General features: G+C 53.5%; 2 protein-coding genes across 2 annotated transcripts in view; both read right to left on the reverse strand.

The window, feature by feature from the left end:
• Positions 1-50: 50 nt before the first annotated feature.
• On the reverse strand, positions 51-7,286 carry UAP1 (UDP-N-acetylglucosamine pyrophosphorylase 1). The gene is made up of 9 exons (XM_058029987.1): positions 6,983-7,286; positions 6,702-6,906; positions 5,836-6,011; positions 5,443-5,615; positions 4,152-4,345; positions 3,666-3,809; positions 3,161-3,349; positions 813-879; positions 51-617 (listed from the first exon to the last, which is right to left on the reverse strand). The coding sequence occupies exons 1-9, from the start codon at positions 7,284-7,286 to the stop codon at positions 525-527; spliced, it is 1,545 nt and encodes a 514-aa protein (XP_057885970.1). The 3' UTR covers positions 51-524.
• Positions 7,287-11,919: 4,633 nt separating this feature from the next.
• Positions 11,920-19,276, reverse strand: part of UHMK1 (U2AF homology motif kinase 1) — a 17,439-nt gene continuing 10,082 nt past the window's right edge. Inside the window, exons 6-8 of the mRNA XM_058030254.1 lie at positions 13,552-13,650; positions 12,612-12,700; positions 11,920-12,149 (exon numbers count right to left, since the gene is read on the reverse strand). Of these exons, the coding sequence (XP_057886237.1) occupies positions 12,003-12,149; positions 12,612-12,700; positions 13,552-13,650 (335 nt within the window). The 3' untranslated portion in view covers positions 11,920-12,002. The remainder of the gene's footprint in view (positions 12,150-12,611; positions 12,701-13,551; positions 13,651-19,276) is intronic.

Raw genomic sequence — 19,276 nt, forward strand, 5'->3', positions numbered from 1 at the left:
TACTCCACGAGCCTCTTGGTGCAAAGTCATGTCACTCAAACACCACAGAAGACAAACAGGAGGAACTCAAGAGTTTAATTGGGTGCTTCCAGTTGTGCAATATACAAAGGATGACCAAAAGGGAGGACATGGGCAATGGCAAGGACCCTATTAAAAAAAAAATAGTCATGTAGATTTCAGAAAAATAAAAATTCTAGATTAAACCCAGCCCCATATCATAAAAATCCCCAATCTGCATGTACAATGACTATTACTATACACATGTTTAAAAATAAATGCCCACAGCCTGGAGTGCAAAGGGCAGCACCACAGCTGTGCTTTGTGGCAGGGGAATCTGTAGCGTTTGGTTTTTAAATTAAAATATAAATAGAAGCATACAACATGCCAAGAACCAAGTGGGTCAAATCCTCCTCTGCAGAGGGCCAGAGCAAGCAGGAGCAGTCCCTGCTAGGCCCAGTTATCCACTTGGTGTGCCCCGGTTCCTGGCGGCATGGGCAGCCCTGCCTGGGCACCCCTGGGCACCACTACAGCCCGTTCTTCACCAGCTCGTGGATGCCATCCTCGTCAATGATCAGAGGCGTGCGGAACTCTCGGTCCTTCACCAGCTGCTCCAAGCCCTGGGGGACGAGAGTGGCTCGTCAGGAACACCCTGCACATCACCTGGCGGCCAAGCTGCCTCTGCCCCCTCGTGTGCTGGCAGCCCCAAACAGCTCCTCAGTGAGGGATGAGCTTCTGTGGCTGATCCCACAGCCGTGTGCCCTGCCAGCCCGGCCCATCCCAAGGGCCCCACGCTCTGCAGAGCCAGTACTCACTTCTCCTCCATAAGAGACAAGGGGAGAAATTTCACACTGGATTGGCAGGTCGTTTGCATCCTTCAGGCTGCAGAGAACAATACACAGTCAGGACAGTCAGGTACAGCCCAGGGGACACAGACAGGGCCCAACATCTGCCGAGGCCGGGCGGAGGGTCAGGGCTGTCTGGGCCCACGCAGGCTCCACCAGCACAGAGCTGCCCTGGGTTAGTTAAGCCTTGCGTGCTCTCCACAGAGGTGCCAGCTGAAGTTTAGATACCGCCAGCAACTGAAAGGGAAGAGAGCTTTAGATGGGGCTTTCATGATGCCTTTCCATGTGTGCAACTGCAACAGAGCCTGTGCCCCCAGCCCCGCTACCTTCAATACATGGAAACGAGTCACCCATTCCTTCTCCTCCTGCAGCCCTGGGGTGATGTGAGATGCACTCACAGAGCACCTCCCCATAAAGCAAGAGGTCTTGCTTTTAGCCCTCTCTTGCTTAAAGCACAACCTGAGGACACAGGGTAAGCCCTTCTGCTGACTCAGAATCACTCCCTGCGGCACTGTCTGCTCCTCCTGCCTTTGTTAGATAACTGTCTTGGCTCCTCTCTTCTGCTTGTGAGATGGAGCTGGTGAGCAAAATGCCAGAACCACATCAGTGCTGCCCACTGCAGCAGCACTGCTGGGCAGGGGCCTGTGTGGGGTCCCTGACCCTGCTCCTGCTGCCACCAGCCTTTGTAGGACGTGCTTGGATGATCCCTGCATCCAGCTGGCCTGTAAATCTGGGGGTGCAGCTGTGTGGACCCAACAAGCAGGGTGCCCTTTCCCAGCCAGGCACGGCAAAATGCCACCTGTGACAGCGCTCCCTTCACCCAGGTCAAAGCTCCTCCTTCCTCTGCCACGCACTCACTGAGCCCTCTCCTGTCCCAGGTGTCAGTAAATAAAACTCACCCATCCCAACCCACACTGCTATTTACCTTGAATGTTAGATTCAAGATAGTAGTTTTAAAAAACAGTTGATATTAACTGGTAATGAAGGGTAGATGTGGGACAAGGTGCAGCCTTTCTCCTGCATGTTAACTAGTGTGACGGCTTAGTTATAAGCCTGAAAACACCTGGAGTCTGGAATTAAAACAGAGATAAAACAGCTGTATTCCACCAGGAAGTACCTGAAGATAAAGCTTCTCAAAGAGTGGAAGGGAACAAGATTGCTTATGTGTAGTAGACTCTGTGAGTCATTTACACTCACCAGCTCCAAGTCCCAGCACATTTGTGCCTACAGAACACAACAGAAGAGTTAAAACTTCCCTGTGTATTCCTGTAAACTGTCAAGCACTGAGCCAGGGGCTTTCCCTAGTGTCATGCTCTGGATCTTCCAAACTAAAGAGCTGGAGTCACACAAAGCCCAGCTGGCTGCTGTGCTCAGATTCACACTTGCTACATCAAAGCCTGCCTGACGTTTGCTTCATGTTTTTAATCCCGTTTGGGTCTGCCTGGACGCCTGGCGGACACCAGGAGATGGCAGCCATCCCCAGCTCTGGGACCGGCCGGGACCAGTCCCTGCCGTGCTGTGACAAACAGGGGAGTGGCATCAAAGGACGTGCCGGGGCGTTTGCCAACAGCACCCTGCCCGCGGGGTGACCTTTGGGGGCTGTGTGCAGCCAGCACCAGGCTGCTGCCATCCTGCACCTGTACCAACAGCATGAGCCCCATCCAGTTATCCCTGCGGAAAGGAGCCCAGCAGGAGCAGAGCTGCCTGCCCCGCCACCATGAGAAGCAGCACCCCCTGTCCCCAGGGGTGACATGCCCCAGCAGCCACATGCGCCCCCAGCCCCGTTAGCCTGGCTCTGCCTGCAGCCCGTTAGTCCCTCAGCACGGCCCCGCCACCATGCACCTGGCACGTGGATAGTTACTTGTCATTGACATCTGCTGGGCTGGCAGCTGACCTTCCGTTTGGGACGCTACACGGGAACAAACAAGGGTTAGCAAGGGGGCAAAAACAGAGCAAAACGAGTCTGGGGTCCACTGATCCCTAAAGAGGCTGGCAGGAGGTCTCGTGGTCGAGGGATGCGTGGATGCCAGCCTGGCTGCTGCACGGACCTGCTGCCGTGCTCTGGCTTTAGGGAGACACCTCCCTCCTTGGCTGTGCAATGGAGGCTGGCAGGATTCAGTTCACAGGGGCTGAATTGAGAGGGAAAGCTGTTGCCAGCTGAGCACCACTCCTGTTGTCACCACACAGCTTACAGCCAGCTCTGCTCCACGGATCACCCACAGCTGGCTGCTTCTGTGACACTGTTAACAGTGCTGGGATTGCCTTGTGCTTAATATCCAGCCTAAAAAGGAGCAGAAGCGACAGGAGCAGCAACTCACCGAGGGATGGCAGGGATGCGTGTGCCATTTTCATCCACGAAGTGCCCCCCTGCATTGAGAACCCAGCAGTGGTGCAGGGACATCAAGGCATGCCGTGCTGTGGTGGGGTTGTCCTTGCCGTTCTGGCTGTCCGCGTTCTTCAGAGGGGAGAACTCATCCTCACGCAGCACCTCGTACACCACAAACCTCCTGGGGGAACACAGCACAGGAGGGTGGGCTCTGGAAACTGTGGCTGCTTCCCCTGCCAGGGCGGCTGAGCTGGGCCCACACCCACGGGCTGTTTTCACAGCTGTGCAGGAGGGAGGGCAGGCCCTGGCCCGTAGGGTCAGCAGATGTTCCTCTGGCACAGGAGCAGGGCTCAGCCCAGCAAGCCTCCAGCTGCCATCCTATCCTGATCCCGGGGCATTGCCAGTGGGCACACCCTGGCACAACCCCAGAGGCTCTCGGAGCTTCCCCAGGGAGAGCCAGCAGCCAGCCTGGACCCCACGGAGAGCAAAGGACATACTTGGAAAACTGGAAGATGTCAAAGACAAACTTCTCCATCTTAATCCCGTTGGGCTTCTCAGGTTGGACTAGCTGCCCTGTAGCGATGTCCACATGTGGGATCTTCTTCTCAGCCACATGGTGCTGCAGCTGTGGTTCGTAAGTGCTGCAACAGGCCAAGACAGAGATGTCACCTTTCCGAGCAAGCCACGTCCCCAGCAGGATGGCTGCCCTGCTCTTACCCTGGCTGCCCCAAGGCACGGGCTGCTCAACCCCACAGCAGCCAGGAGACAGCCCCACATGCCTGCACTCTGGAAGCAGCATCCAGATACGACCCAGAGAACCCTTATCTCAAGGAAGGGGCTGTGCAGACAGGTGGGGGTCAGACCAGCTCCTCCCAGCATGCCTGGAGCTCAACCAGCAGCAAGCAAGGCACAGCCAGCTCTGCCCGGCAGCAGCACTTCGGCACCAGCACTCCTGCCCTGGCACTGCAGCAGCAGCAGCTTACTTGACCACATCTTTGAGGAAGGCAGTGGTGAAGTAGTGGTTGGCGATGTTGCCCGCGTTGAAGAGCAGCCGCCCGTCGGGGCCGCGCCGCTGGGCAGTGCCCAGGGAGATCTCGCTGTACTCCACCACCTGGTACACGCCGTCCACGCGGCACACCACGCCCACCGGCTCCGTGGGGTTCGTCTTCTCCACCACCTGCCGAGGCAAGCGCTGTCAGGGAAAGGCACCCGAAGCCCCACGCTTCCAACGCTCCCTTGGAAAGAGCAGGCCCTACTTAGAAAGGCTTTCTCCTCTGCTGGCACGGGGCAGGGCCCTCCCCTCCCAGGTGCTTCTGGCAGTGGGGATCAGAGGATGGCAGGGCTGGTGACAGGTGTCAGACACACCCAGAGGGCACAGCAGGATGTGGCACCGAGCTAACGTGCAGCTGGCAGCACGCACGGATATTTTTAGCCAGCTTGCTCCTCACAACCAGAAGGCTGCTGGCTCAGCAGAGACATCCCTCTGACCTTCCTCTCCTCCTTGCACCTCACACACCTCCCTCTGGGTTATGAGATACCCCAGCAAATCCCGACCCACCACTGCATGCAGGGGCACAGGGCTTTCTCCTTTCTGCAAGAGGTTTATTATGCTGAGGTTTATTTCCTGTTTCTTTCATGCAGGCCAGGGGAAGAAAACTGCCTTCCCTTTCTCAGCACACCCTCTGAAAGCTGCAAGACCAGTAAGTCCTTTCACCTGTTTGCCAGAGCCAAGCCAAATGCAAACAGAACCTTTGGCTGTCAAGCCAATCTTTAAGTAAAGCTCTAAGTGTGCAATGTCCTGTCCACAAGACATGGAGCTGGGTTCAGTGTCAGCTGCACCCAGCTGCATCCTGGTCTGGTGTCCAGGATGTCAGGCTGGGGACAGCTGGCAGCTTATGGCAGGGATCCTGTCTGCCTGTGCTAGCCACAGCCACCCAGAGAAGAGCTGCCCAGCATCTGGGTGTGTGCCAGGCAGCAACACAGGGCTCCCAAGAAGCCTCTTGACCCCAGGGGGACCTCCGAGCCCTGGGGCTGTTGGTGCCGTATTCCTGGCAAGGCAGAAGAGCAGTGCCAGGCATCCTCCAGGATGCCAGGGGCAGGCAGGACTGTGGCAGCACATGTTACTTCACCAGTGAGCTCCAGGTACTTAGCTATCCCTCCTGGTTGTGGCAAGCCAGCAAATGAAGGGTGAGAAGTCAGGGAAGCCAGGCAAGGAGCAGGACAGACCCTACCCAGCTCTGAAGAAGCAGTGCCTGCCCACTCCCGAAACCATACCTTGGCCCCACAGTCTGCTCCCTTCTCCAAGCAGAATCCAATGAACCTGGGGTCAGCCACCTTCACCAGGATGTTGTCCACACAGTAGACATGGACACTGTGCACGCCCCTCCGCTCCATGTCGTCCACGATGCCGTGGGAGCCCAGCGCCCGGTACAGGCCCCCGTTGCCGTCTGCAGAGGGAACGCCCCGCTGTCCGTCAGCGCCCACGCCCACCCTCCTTCCCCACGGGCCCACGTGGAGGCCCTCAGCCCAGCACACCCCACCCTGCTCCTCCCTGCCAGGGCAGACACGGACACCTCCCAGTCCGAGTCAGCCCTGGGCCAGGCCACAGGGAAGACTGCAGTTCCAAAAGCTGCTCCTCAGCACCGGGTCTCACTCCTGGCCACCAACCTGGTGCCATGGCAATCTTGCCCTTCTCCTCCAGCAGGATTTTCCCATCGAATCCCAGGGCAGGCAGCATGCCCTGCTGGAAGAAGATGACATTCTCCTTCTTCAAGCCAAAATACCGATGTTTCTGGAAGAACTCCTTGGTGGACTCCATAGTGCGGCCACTTGTCATAATGTACCTGTTGCAGAGTAGAAGACACCCAATGAGCAGGGAGGAGAGGCAGAATCTCACACCCCTCATCCCAAATGTGGGGAACACCCAGGACATGCTTTCCCCCCTCCTCCCACACTTAGGAGGATCTGACCTGCTGTGGTCCCAAGACAATGAAGGGTTTCACCCTTCCTTGCAACACATATCTCCAAAACCATACAACACCGTGCATGGGACATCTTGCCTTGTCTACAAAGCACCTCAGCAGCTCATCTCCTCACCCTCCATGGCTGCTGTCCTGCATGGGGACATGAAAACCTTTCCCAAAGGGCCGTGGGACTGAGTCTGACAACGTGGGACCTGCCAGTGCCACCCTGAGCCTTGAAGCATTTGCTCTAAGGGGCCATGCCCATTGCAAAGCGTTGACACGAAGAGGGGCTATGCCAGTCCATGGCCCTTGGGTTGCCAAAGGGAACTGCACCAACCCAGGGGCTGCCAAGGGGCTCTGCACCACCCCAGGCTAACCTCGGCCTGTACAGGGGAACTGCAGCACCCCAGGCTAACCTCGAGCTGCCAAAGGGAACTGCAGCACCCCAGAGGAGCGCGGGCCGCTGACACCCAGAGGCTGCGCCAATCTACAGGACCCGGACCCAGCAGTGCCGGCCGGTCCCTTCCGACACCCCCCCGCGGGCCGTGTCCCCCCGAGGCCGGGGCTCACCAGGGGATGTGGCAGGGAGTGCCGTGCTGCTCCTCCGCCATCTGCTGCAGCCGCCGCAGGCGCTGGGCCTGGAGGTGGAAGAGGGTCTTGCGGGAGGGCAGCCCCACGTCGCACATGCCCTTGGGGTAGGGGACGCCGAGGCGGGTGCCCTGCCCGCCGGCCAGCAGCAGCACGGCCACGCGGCTCGCCGCGATCTCCGCCAGCCCTGGGGGAGCAGACACGCGTGGGGCCCTCCGCGCCGGCTCCGCGCCGCGCCGAGCCCCGCCACCCCGCGCACCTACCGCGGCTCTCCCAGCGCGGCACCAGCCCGCGGTCGCGGGAGGCGCTGCCCAGCACGTCCCGCGGCACCGGCTCCATGCGCGCATCCAGCCCTGCTGCCGCCGCCGCCCCGCCGCCGTCCCCGCGGGCGCGGCGGAAGAAGCGGTTGATCTCGGCCACGTCCATGCGGCACAGCTCGGCCGCCAGCGCCCGGCGGGCCGCGCCGTCCAGCTCGGGCCAGAAGCGCAGCACATGGTCCTGCCCGCCCGCCGCCAGCCGCTGCCGCAGCTCCGCCGCCACATCCCCCTCAGCCCCGGCCGCCTCCATCCCGCCCGCCGCCGGGCCGCCGCCGCCCGCCGCCGCCCTTTATAGCTCCCCGACGGCCAATGGCCGGGGCCTGCGCCACGTGGTGCGCGCCGCTCGCCCAATCGGCACCGGGGGAGGGGCGGCACCGCCCACCCCCTTCGCGGCGCCCCCGCCAATCGGAGCGGCCGCTGCGGCGCCGGCGGGGGCGCGCGCCGCTGGCTGCCATGGCAACGCGAGCCACGTCAGCGCGCGGCCCCGGCGGGCCCGGGGGCGGCGAGAGGGGAGGGAAAAGCCCCAAGCGCGGCCCCAAACGCGCCGGAGAGCGCCCTGCGGAGCGGGAGTCAGCCGGGCCGGGAGCCTCCCGGCGTCAGCAGCGATGACACACCGCGCCCCTGCCGTCATCGGGCCGCGTGCTATCCCGGAATGACAGCGTGCGCTGAGCCGGAAGGGACCCTTGGGGACACGGAGCCTGCACAGGGCGCCCCCGCAGCCACACCCTGCCCCAAACGCCCCTGGAGCTCTGCCGGGCTCGGTGCCGGGACGGGCCAGCGTCAGAGCGGGCTGCAGCCAAAGCACTGCTCACCCGGCGGCCCCGGGCCTTGTGCAAGCCGCGGCTCCCCGGGCCGGCCGGCGTTAGCAGCGGCTCAGTGACTGCCTGTGGGCAGCAGCGTTCGGGGAACCCTCAGGCCAGCAGCGTTCGGGGAGCCCTCAGGGCAGCGGCGTTCGGGGAACCCTCAGGCCAGCAGCGTTCGGGGAGCCCTCAGGGCAGCAGCGTTCGGGGAACCCTCAGGGCAGCGGCAGCGTGGGGCGTGGGGAAGCGGGGCTGCCGCAGCACGCCGAGCCCCGAGTGCCCCCACGGCGGGCTCCGGCCAGGCAGAGGCCACCCCCGCGTGTGGGGCTGGGGAAGCCTGCCCGGGGACGCTGTGGACAGCTAACTTGGGAGTACAGTTAGAGAAAGGTGAAGATTTTTATTAGTGTCTAACAGGAGTTATAACAGTAAGGAAATTACAAGCACAGTTACTGCTCCCTGGATGGAATGCAGTTGGCATGAACTGAAACGTGTTCCAAGCTGATTTCCCATACAGACACATGCTAAGGGGGATGGAGTGCAGTGGGGAAGCAGAGTGGAGACAGACTATGGAAATCCTCGCAGGGAAGAGGAACTCGATGGTACTTTGCAGGTGATACTTTGCATATCCTCTGTCAACCACAGGAGAACGGGAAAGATGTCCTCCCAAGCCAGCAGCTGTGGTGAAATTCCCCTCCTTCGTTAAAGCCCAATAATGATGTTAACAGCCCCTCCATCCCACAGCTACGAGCACCCCTCAGTGGAACTGGAAGGAGCTCTGACAGCCATGGTCTCCGAGCACAGATACCAGCGCTGCCAGGGCTGGGTCACACTGCTGTCCCCCACACCGAGGCCCTGCTGCTCGGTGACAGAACTTGCTCAGCCACACGCACTCTGTGTCCCAGAAGAAGGGCACGCTGGACAAGCAGCTCGTACTGAAGCATGGTTTATTAATCACCTGTACCAAGCACACATCTGCTCAGCAATGGTGCGTGATGGATACAACAATTGACATCGAACCCGAAGGGAGGCACGTGGTTACAGGATCCGGCACAGCAGCAGGAAGTGTACTGAACCCTCTGGAAAGAACCTGGCTACAACACCCAGCTCAGGCTACCTTGTTACCAGGCTGAAGACCAGTGAGAATAAAATTAGGAATACAGCTAAGATTGGAGCTGAATTGTGCTTTGGCCAGTGATTTAAACACCAGGTACCCTACAACTAGGGTAGGACTATGTAGGTCGGTGCTACACCGAGGGTTATTGGGGGCAGCAGCACAGACCTGGAACCTCAGAGAGCATCTGAGGGGAAAGCCTCAACACTTGGGCACCTCAAACAAGCAGTAATCTGGAGATGAGGAAAGCCAGGCCCATCCCAGACACACCACAACAGGCGCCTTGGACTGATCACCATGCACACTTCAGATACAATCTAGAGTTAAGGAACTCAAAGGTTTTAGCAGGGCTAAAACTTGTGCCAAGACACCAACAGTCACTGAGACACCAGAGTGAGCTTCATCTTGATAGACAAAGTCTTTGAAGGCAGAGCATGAGGAGTTAACAATGCTTCTAAATGCTTCTAAACCTCCCCGTACCCCACAGCCTGCAGAAGGGTGGATCCAGTGACAGGACAGAGATCAACATCTTCAGCTCTTGCCAGGAGGAATATAAAGAAAAGCAGCTTTGGGCTTTTTTACCCAGCTCAGTGCTCAAGCCTGGTCAATGAACATCTGGAGAAAAATGTCTGGTAGCAGGAGTTTGCATCAGGAGGATTTATTTAGCTCCTGTTAAAGAAGCTGTACAAAACCCCAGCCAAACTCTGGTGGAAGAGCTGCCATGCTGCAGGAATAGGCTGTAGCTCCTCTCTGAAGATGAATCCTGGCCCAGCTCTATCTCTAATTGAAAGAATTCTGACTGAAAAAGTCAGAATGCTTGAAAGATGACAGAGCCGCTCACAGTCCCAGACAAATGCTGTGAGAACTCTGAACACATTCAAGTTCCATTCCCGTATCCCAGCTTCTCCCTGTCCCAGTGCTGCTGTCCCTGACAGAGCTCACACCCTGCACCCAGGGGAGCTCCCTGGGGCCCCGCTGGGCTGGCACTCAGCAGGGCAGGAGCTCAGTGCTGCTGCCAGGGTGGCATTCAACACGTGCATGTCTGCACCAAAGCGCTGGGAGCCCCGGCTCAACCCGCAGGGACAGCAGCACTGCAGGGCTGAGGAGGGCAGCCAAGGCCCAGCCAGACTTTAAACACTGCTCTCCACACAGGAAAAACCCTCACCCAGTTACCACTCAGTTCCTCCCAGACACTAAAAGGTGCTTCACTCAAAGGACAATTAAATTAAAAGCAATGAATCACACACCCCACCTATGCAAAGGCTGCTGAACAGCTATGTACACCAAAGCAGCATCATTCCCAGAAAAATCTGATCAGCAAATCACACCTTAAAACTCATTGTGGGATTTTATTTTTTTTCTTTTCCCTGGCAAGCCCACTATCCCAAAGGCAACAGAAGAATTCAGAGATTGGTCCTTTCTGAGGGAGTTTGGTAAGGGCCACAGTAGACAGCACTATACACCAGCACAGAGAGCAACTCAGACTCATGAAATGCTACAGACATTGCATCTCCTGACACACCACGCACAGGGCAAAAATCAAGAGGAACTTTTTAAGTGTAGGATTCCATCAAGTCCAGCATCAGCAAGATGCAAACAGTAAACTGCAAGGTAATTCAGGTATTATTCCAGGGAAGGTTCAGGCAGCTGTTGCAAGTATTTTGTCTGAAGAAAAGAATTCAGGAGGGCTTTCCTCCTCACTAAAACTGGGACCAAGACCACAAGCCAGAATGCACTGGTGACTCTCAAACAGGGCTGTTTCACACTGTGCCCATCAGGAGCAGACTGCCCACCCTGAAGGAGAGGCTCTGCTGGGTGCATGGGTTTGGGAATCCGTGGCAAACAGCCTCTGCCTGCCCCGTGGCAGCAGCTGACTGAGCAGAGTGTGCTCTGGGGGAGTGATGCTGCTCACCGCAGTGTCTTCCCCAAAGGCATGTGGCTGCTGTCCCTGGCACTGTGAAAGACCTTCTCCAGTCTAGTGACTGCTTAAGCCCTTTCCATACAGGATCTCAGATTGCCTCAAGCCCTTTTTGTAACCTTGGAAGGACCAAAAGTGTCAGTGCTTCTAATCTACAAGTCTTAATGGGTTAATGCAAAACCAAAATGCACAACACAGAAAAGCCAAGCGTGGGACCTACAACAGACAAATATTTGTTCTTATAAGACTCCCAAGGCAGGAGTCCTGCTGTGACACAAAGAATACTGTGTGCTGTAGCACTCCTTTCCAAAAATATCACCAAAAGAGCTCACATATCACAGATGATTTGGCATCAGAGCTAGGGAGCATCAGTGCCAGCACAGGGTCTGTGCTACAAAGATGAATCCACACAGCGGGGTTTTCACATCTACTCAGGCTACAAAGTGCTTACAGGTGGTGTTGGGACTGGGGCTGGCACTGCTCTGACCAGGTCTCCACCATCAGTCCCAGCCCACCCCGGCATACAAGCAAGCTCAGCTCCCCACAGGCATCACCCACACGTCACTGCCCAGCCCAGCATGGCTCTGCTCAGTCGCAAGGACAGGGCAACCCCAGAGGCTCAGCAGATCCAATTTCAGTGCCTCTCTCTGCTCTGTGCCAGAAGACTCAAAAGTCCTTCTGGTCTGGTTTAGAGAGGATGGTGTTTCTGCTGCTTTATTTCTAACAGTATCAACACAAAGCAGGGAAGCCTTCCTCCTCCTCCAACACCAGAGAAGAGGATTTGGTTACGGGAGAGCTTAACAAAGAAATGCTCTCCCCGGAGCCAGGGCCAGCGCTAAGGCCAGGACTTGGGTCTCACTTCCAATCACTGAGAAGCCGTGGCCAGGATCTGCCCCTGTCCCCCTCCTGCCCCCGGGCAGAGCCACACCCCTGTAAATGAGCAAGCACAGCACACACACAAGCAGCCCAAAGCGGCCCGGCCTCCTCAGCACATCACAAAGTAGCAGTAAAGTTTCAAAGCCCATTCAAGTCCTTTGCACCTCTCCTTGAAGCAGGGCTAGGAAGCTCTTTTACACATTCAACTGTAAAACACGTGAGGAAGAGGAGCAAGACAACTCTCCTGATTGTTGCTACTGCCTACAGCAAGTTTTGGTACAGATATCCTCTCTTATAGGCACTCAGTGGGTAAAACGTAGCCACAACAAACTTGCCATCAAAAATCTTTCCAGTCAGCATTTTTTGGGCAGCTTTGGAATCACCAGCATTTGCATATTCAACAAAGACCTGAAAGAGAGAGAGGAGAAGTAGGACTTGCAGTGCACCATGCCACCTGCCCCCTCCCACCTCTGCAATGGGGGAAACCATTCCTAAACAATTTTTCCCCTCCATCCTTGGCTGAGCAGAGAGCACAGAAGCTAAGAGCTGAATCTCCAAACTGGGATTTCATCTCCTGCTCCTCCATTTAGTAAGGTGGGAGAAAGTATGCTGGTGATCTATACCCTCAACAATTCCTCTCCCAGCCACTGGCTTCTCCTCTTCATTCCTTCCATTCAAGCTAAAGCTGACTGGGCACCTCCCAGGTTAGCTAACCTTACATAACCAGGAAGGAAGCTGTGCTGTCCCTCAAAACAGCCATTTATAAAAATAAAATGGCCATCAGCCAGGAGATTTCCAGGCCCTGAGCAGCAGTCCTGCAGCACATGGAGTGTACATAGAACACACAGCTTCTTCCCCCCATTCACTTACTTGGCCTTTACCAGGATTCTCCTTTGGAATAAGCAAGGAAACCACTGGCCCGTATTTCTGACACTCCTCCCTTATGTCCTCCAGGATATCTGGGGAAGGAAAGAGCTGTTGTCTTTCACTTTGCAAACCAGGGCGAGCCAAGAAACAAGCGAAGGCGAGATGAACACATCAACAACACCTGGACAACAAATATTCCTTCCCTCTCAATTTAAAATAAACAAGTACCAGGTGACAGCAGAAGCTGACACTGATTATTGGACACGTAATGAGACCAAGTGTGTGAAGTGAGGCTCAGGAACACAGAGCCACAGACATGAACCTCCAGCAGCAGCTAAAGCACTGGGGATTTAGGAGTGCCTGCTGTGGCACTTGGAGGAGGGGACTGAAGGAGCTGGCACAATCCCCCTTTGTGTGAGCAGAACTGGGCCTTTCAGCTCGTGTGTCCCCTCTGGTTTGTGCCGCTCACGGGGATCTGACAGCACACAGAAACACAAATCCCACACCGTGGGGTCAGCACCCTGCCTGCCACCCACCACGCTTTGGGAACTCCAGTGAGAAATTTCAGCTCTCTGCTGAGATCTTGGCTAAGTTCATTAGCAGATTTTTAAGGATCCCTGCTATTGGGCTTCTGAGTCCTGTACATATCCACAGAGCCACAAACACATTGGGAATTCGGTGGGCATCTAACCAAAGAAGAAAATAATTTTTTTTTTTCAAATCTGGGATTCTTCAAGAATTCCCTACAAACTCTGCTTTCTCTCTCAATCTCAGTCTATTCTCTGTTGGTGCAGTTGACCCCTTGCAACCGAAGCTGCTCAGCTGGGCAGCTCTGTTTGCTGTTCTTGTGCCTATGAATTGGTCACCTGCTTGCTCTCACATCCCCAGAGCCACAGAAAACAAAGTCTGTAAGACAACACTGCTATATGAGAATTGCACCAACCTTCATATTCTTCTTCACACTGCAGAGAAGCATCACTTAGAACATTCAGCAGCCTCAGCACAGGTGTGGGGAGCATCACCAAGTCTTCAATATGGGGAGCTGTTTGACACCCACAGAGTTAAAGAAACAAAATCAATGTCAAAGGGGCAAGCAAAGAGGAAGATGACTCAATACACATTGTGATACTCAAGCACTTACTGCTCTCTACAGAACAGTTTTCCTTGTCTCCACTATTAACTGCATTTATAGTCTGAATTCTCCATTTCCATCTTATCTTTACCTGTGCACTGAGAGACTCTTCCAACGGGTTCAGTGCACTCTGCAATTATTCTGATGCCAGCATCTGAAATTGCTTTTCAAATGAAAGCTAAAATTGTGTCTGCTTAGCCCAGTCTCAGAAACTGATGTGACCTCAAGAACTGTGCTAGTTGAACAAACTACCCCACATATGTATGGAGATGTGAGAAGATCAAAGGAATACTCTGCAACTGCCTCTCCTGTCACTGCTCCCAGATGAGCTGAAAGCAGGCTGGCCAGCTTCCCTAATTCCAATTCCTCAGCTGAACTAAGGCACAGGCCTCATATCTCCTTAGAATATCTTTTAGTTCTTCTCTGAACACCACATAAACCTCCCTCCCCTCACAATCCACTGTTTTGAAGAGCACCATACTTCAGCTGCTTAAACAATGCAATGGTGTAGAATTGGGCATGGCCACAAGGTGTGTGAGCAGTGATCCTTGAAGGACTTCACAGGAGCAGAAATAAAACCCTCTGGGTGCTGGGCATGGGGCACTTGGCTCTAGAAAACAAGCAGCTCCAGGATGGCCTGGAACAGGGCAGCACAGATGCCACTGTGGGAGAAGGCAACAGCCAAGGAGAAAAGGCTCATGACAATCACATTCTGAGGATAATCATCCCTCTAGAAACCCAAAGCCACAGGGACAGTGTCACTTCTGCAGAAAAAAAGCTTGATTTCATGTTCCTGTACACTAGTGACAGGCCATTAATGAATTTAAGATCTGGGCACCCAACTTGCAGTACTTGGAGAATGTTGATGTGTTTGTTTTGGGAGCTACTGCAGCTGAACATAACAGCAGGACCTCACAGCTCTGCCACTTTGCAGTGAGAGGGGAGAGAAAAGGAAAATGGTTTCATCTCTCCAGTCTGAGCCTTCTGACCATGGCTGCAAAGTGAGCTGTTATTTTCTAGGAAATACTTTCCCCAGCTAAGCACACAATGCCTGTGAGGAAGCTGACATCTCTGCCAGGCACAGTCAGATGTTGATCTCACAGCGCAGGAAGAGATGCAAGGCAAGCACAGAAGCTGTAAATCCCCTGCCTGTCATGGAAGAGCCCCCAGGAAAAGCTCAGAGTATTAAAATACAGAGTATTAAATTAAATTACAGAGTATTAAAGGCCTTATCAGTGCAGATGATGCCCAGACAGCTCCCAGGAGCAGCCCTTTGAAGGAAGGTGCTGTCTTCACACAACCAGGCACATTCCAGCTCCTAGTGCACCTCTAGGACTATTTGCAACCAAGACACATCAGATGAACTGAAGACTGAAAGAACATTTAAGTGTGACCATGGTCTTGTATGTTACTCCCTTTATTTGCAGAATCATAGAATCGTTTAGGTTGGAAAAGACCTTTTAAATTATGAACTCCAACCTGGCATGGCCAAGCTCCCCACTAAACATGTCCCCAGATGTGCCACATCTACACATCTTTTAATGGGCATGGTGACTCCACCACTTCTGTGGGCAGCCTGTTCCAATGTTTGACAACCCTTGCCTTGAAGAAATTTTTCCTAACAAGCAATCTAAATCTCCTCCAGGACAACCTGAGGCTGTTTCTTCTTGTCCTGTCACTTGCTAGCTGGGAGAAAAGACAGACACTAAAGTAAATCTGTCCTTCATTTCATGAGAGTTTTTCCAGAGAGGGAGACAAACCAGCCCCTAGAACTGAGACACCTGGTCTTCTTGTACCCAAGTGACAAATCCATTTCTGGCAATCCTCTGCCCTAGGAGGTGCTTTCTGCCCAGCTCCTCTGCAAATGACAGGTGACACCAACCACACTGACAACACAGGAAAGAACCTGATGAACTGGAAAGTCAAGACTTAGCTGTATATGACAAGGAAAGCTATTCTCAGCTGTCTTTGCTCTAAACAGAAAAGCTGTGTCCAAGTGAAAGGCAATGACAGGTCATTTTCTGACTTGCTAGGAAAGCAGCAGTAAATGCTTCTTTGTGCAGACAAGCATATGTGCAAGTCTGTCAAAGAAAAGAAGCAGCAAAGAGAACTAAGCAAAATGGAAGCTGTTATATAAACTCCAAGCACTAACCACAGAAGCACCTTCCTCAGTACAGTCAGAGCTCTGTGTGTTTAAAAGCAGCCCAGAGGGCACTGCCAACACACAATTCCCTCTGCTCCAAAGCAGTGCTGGCTGTGAGGTTTAGCCATGGAAGACAGCTCTGACTAGAACAGCTCCAGCTTCTGAGACACATGTGAAGTCTGGAAACAGGAATGAGTTTGTCACCTTTGCCTGACATACAGAAATACCAGCATCTATAAGGAGCAATACTTAATAATCTTGGCTGCAAGGTGCACCAAGGAGCTTTAGAAAAGCAGGGCTAAGATTCAAGGGGAAATGCTAGCTCAGGCTGCAGCATTAATTCAGGCTTCAGAAAAGCTGGAGGCACAGCTCCTCACTGGTGCTCTGGAAGGCAGACAAGCTCTGGAGAATGCTACTCAGTTGCACCTGGACCAGAAAACAGGGAAGGACACAAGCCTGAACAGGGAGGTGTCAGCCCACCTTTGCTGACTGCCTGCAACACACATGGGGAGGTCTTGAGGAAACACCACTATTTTATTAATTCAAAGGGACAGCATTAGATGAAAGCCACAGTGACATCTGTCCATGATGTGCCACACAGGTTACTGCAGGCACCTGTGCAGGGGCAGCAGCAGATGCCACCACCAGCCCATGCCCAAGGTGCTCACATTCCTGGAGATTTCTGAACTGGAAACAGTTGGTGTAAGAAAAGGCATCCACTCACCATAAACAGCACTGCACTCTTCAAATGCACCTCAACAGTCAGAATGTTAGGTAAATATCCTGGTTATTTCTGTGCCTCAGATGAAAGTGCTGCCAATACACTCTTGGAGACAGAGTTTAATCAGAGTCCAGCTAGGAAAAAGTGACAGCCTGTGGGGCTACAGGAGTAAGGCAGCACTGAGAGCACAGGCATCATCTGACCTCCCTCCTGTGGCAACCATGGAGAGCTGGCAAGTGCCACAGAGCAGCAGCAATGAGGCCAGGCCAAAAACCAACAGGTAATTGCCCTCTGTGCTGCTTCCAGCACAAGCTGAGAAAGTCCTGAGCAGGGGCCATAGGCACAGCTTACCAAAGGGAATGCTGAAGAATGGGCTGCATAAAGCCTTCTCAGCAGAGGCTCGTTTTCCTTGGTCACAATGAAGCATGCTGAAAGAGAAGACACCTTTATGTTCATGCATGTGACATTCCTGCACTGACACATTCCCCTCAGGCTGGAAGCCAGCACAGAGGAACACCCCATCTTTGGGGTGGTTATGGTACATGGAGGAGCAGGCTTTCCTTCCTGATGTCCCTCAGCACCAAATACTGAGAACTGCTCACTTACAAGTCCACAAGGAGCACAGCATGTTCCAGCTCCACATCCTCAGGCCATTCATCCCACATCTCAGGCATACATCAGTCTCATGAGAGTGATCACACTCCAAGGTGCTCCACATCTTTTCTCAAATGGGGTTCAAAGCAGCTCATAATAACCCAGAGCTTGCCTGACAATATCCCTAACTTGGCCTTACCAGGGGCTCCTAATGCTACTTGTGCCAAGTTGTGTCTTCTTCCCTCTGTAGCCTCAGAGCACAGTTACAAGACAGTGAAAACAACCCCCCTGGCAGACTCCTCAGGAGAGTTGCAAAAGTGCCTTTGAATCTTGGCAGCAGTGGAGAGCAGCACTTTCTGCCCCTCCCTCATTTTTATGATAACAATCCCCAAAAGCAGCAAAGTCTGCAGTTTTCTCCAAATACAATCTCTCAGCTGCAAGTGCAAAGCACTGAAACAGCAAATGATCAACATCGTGACTGACACTGTCTATGTGCTCACTCCAAATGGTGCCAAAATCTGAGGAACTCAAACATCTCTGCTAAAGCTTGCACTTGTTACCAGCACAGGGGGAGAGAAAAATGGGGAGGGAAGGAAAAAAGGGAAAGGGGAGGGGAAAAAAGGAAAGGAAAAGGAGGAAAAAAAAGGAAAGGGGAAAGGGGAGGAAAAAAAAGGAAAGAGAAAAAGGGAGGAAAAAAAAAGGAAAAGAAAGGGGAGAAAAAGGGAAAGGGAAAAGAGGAAAGGAAGGGAGGAAAAAAAAGGAAAGGAAAAGGGAGGCAAAAAAAGGAAAGGAAAAGGGGAGGAAAAAAAAGGAAAGGGGAAAGGGGAGGAAAAAAAAGAAAAGGGGAAAGGGGAGGAAAAAAAAGGAAAGGGGGAAAGGGGAGGAAAAAAAAGGAAAGGGGAAAGGGGAGGAAAAAAAGGGAAAGGGGAAAGGGGAGGAAAAAAAAGGAAAGGGGAGGAAAAAAAAGGAAAGGGAGGAAGGAAAAGGGGAGGGAAGGGAGGGAAGGGGAGGGAAGGGAAGGGAAGGGAAGGAAGGGAAGGGAAGGAAAGGAAAGGAAAGGAAAGGAAAGGAAAGGAAGGAAAGGAAAGGAAAGGAAAGGAAAGAAAGGAAAGGAAAGGAAGGAAAGGAAGGAAGGAAAGGAAAGGAAAGGAAAGGAAAGGAAAGGAAAGGAAAGAAAGGAAAGGAAAGGAAAGGAAAGGAAAGGAAAGGGAAAGGAAAGGAAAGGAAAGGAAAGGAAAGGAAAGGAAAGGAAAGGAAAGGAAAGGGAAAGGAAAGGAAAGGAAAGGAAAGAAGAAAGGAAAGGAAAGGAAAGGAAAGGAAGGAAAGGAAAGGAAAGGAAAGGAAAGGAAAGGAAAGGAAAGGAAAGGAAAGGAAAGGAAAGAAGGAAAGGAAAGGAAGAAAGGAAAGGAAAGGAAAGGAAAGGAAAGGAAAGGAAAGGAAAGGAAAGGAAAGGAAGGAAAGGAAAGGAAAGGAAAGAAGGAAGGAAAGGAAAGGAAAGGGAAAGGAAAGGAAAGGAAAGGAAAGGAAAGGAAAAGGAAAGGAAGAAAGGAAAGGAAAGGAAAGGAAAGGAAAGGAAAGGAAAGGAAAGGAAAGGAAAGGAAAGGAAAGGAAAGGAAAAGAAAGGAAAGGGAAAGGAAAGGGGAAGAGGGAAGAGGGAAGAGGGAAAAGGAAAAGAGTGTAGGTGTGGCTCAAAGTTGCTAAGAGTCAGGCTTAACTTTACAGAGCACATCCTTACAGAACAGTTATCAAATATGCTGTGGTACCTTTTGATAAGGTCTCTGAGGTGATAAGCTGGAATGGCTGAATTAACCACCCCCTCACTGGCAAATATGCGATCAATGATGGCAGAACTGTTTGTCTGGGAAGAAAAAGAAACAGTGATTAGGGAGGTAAGACCAGACTGTGCAAAGCCTGCCATATCCCATCGTTTTGCAGAGTGGATGCACAGAGCTGTGGCTCTCTGGGGTTTTGTGAGAGATCCCCCAATGCCCAAGCCTCACACATTAAACTAGCAGGCTCACATAAAATCAACCTTTTTCCTCATTTGCCAGCAAAAGCTGAAATTTCCACATGCAAGA

This window comes from Melospiza georgiana, chromosome 9 (assembly GCF_028018845.1).
Source record: "Melospiza georgiana isolate bMelGeo1 chromosome 9, bMelGeo1.pri, whole genome shotgun sequence".
NCBI classification, from domain to species: Eukaryota; Metazoa; Chordata; class Aves; order Passeriformes; family Passerellidae; genus Melospiza; species Melospiza georgiana.

Bases quoted from the DNA above. Each gene is read 5' to 3' on its own strand.
- UAP1 (XM_058029987.1), bottom strand. From the start codon at position 7,286: ATGGAGGCGGCCGGGGCTGAGGGGGATGTGGCGGCGGAGCTGCGGCAG. The intron at 6,012-6,701 runs GTGAGCCCCGGC...ACTCTGCAACAG, and splicing joins ACTCCCTGCCACATCCCCTG to GTACATTATGACAAGTGGCC. The intron at 5,616-5,835 runs GTTGGTGGCCAG...TTCCCTCTGCAG, and splicing joins CAAGATTGCCATGGCACCAG to ACGGCAACGGGGGCCTGTAC.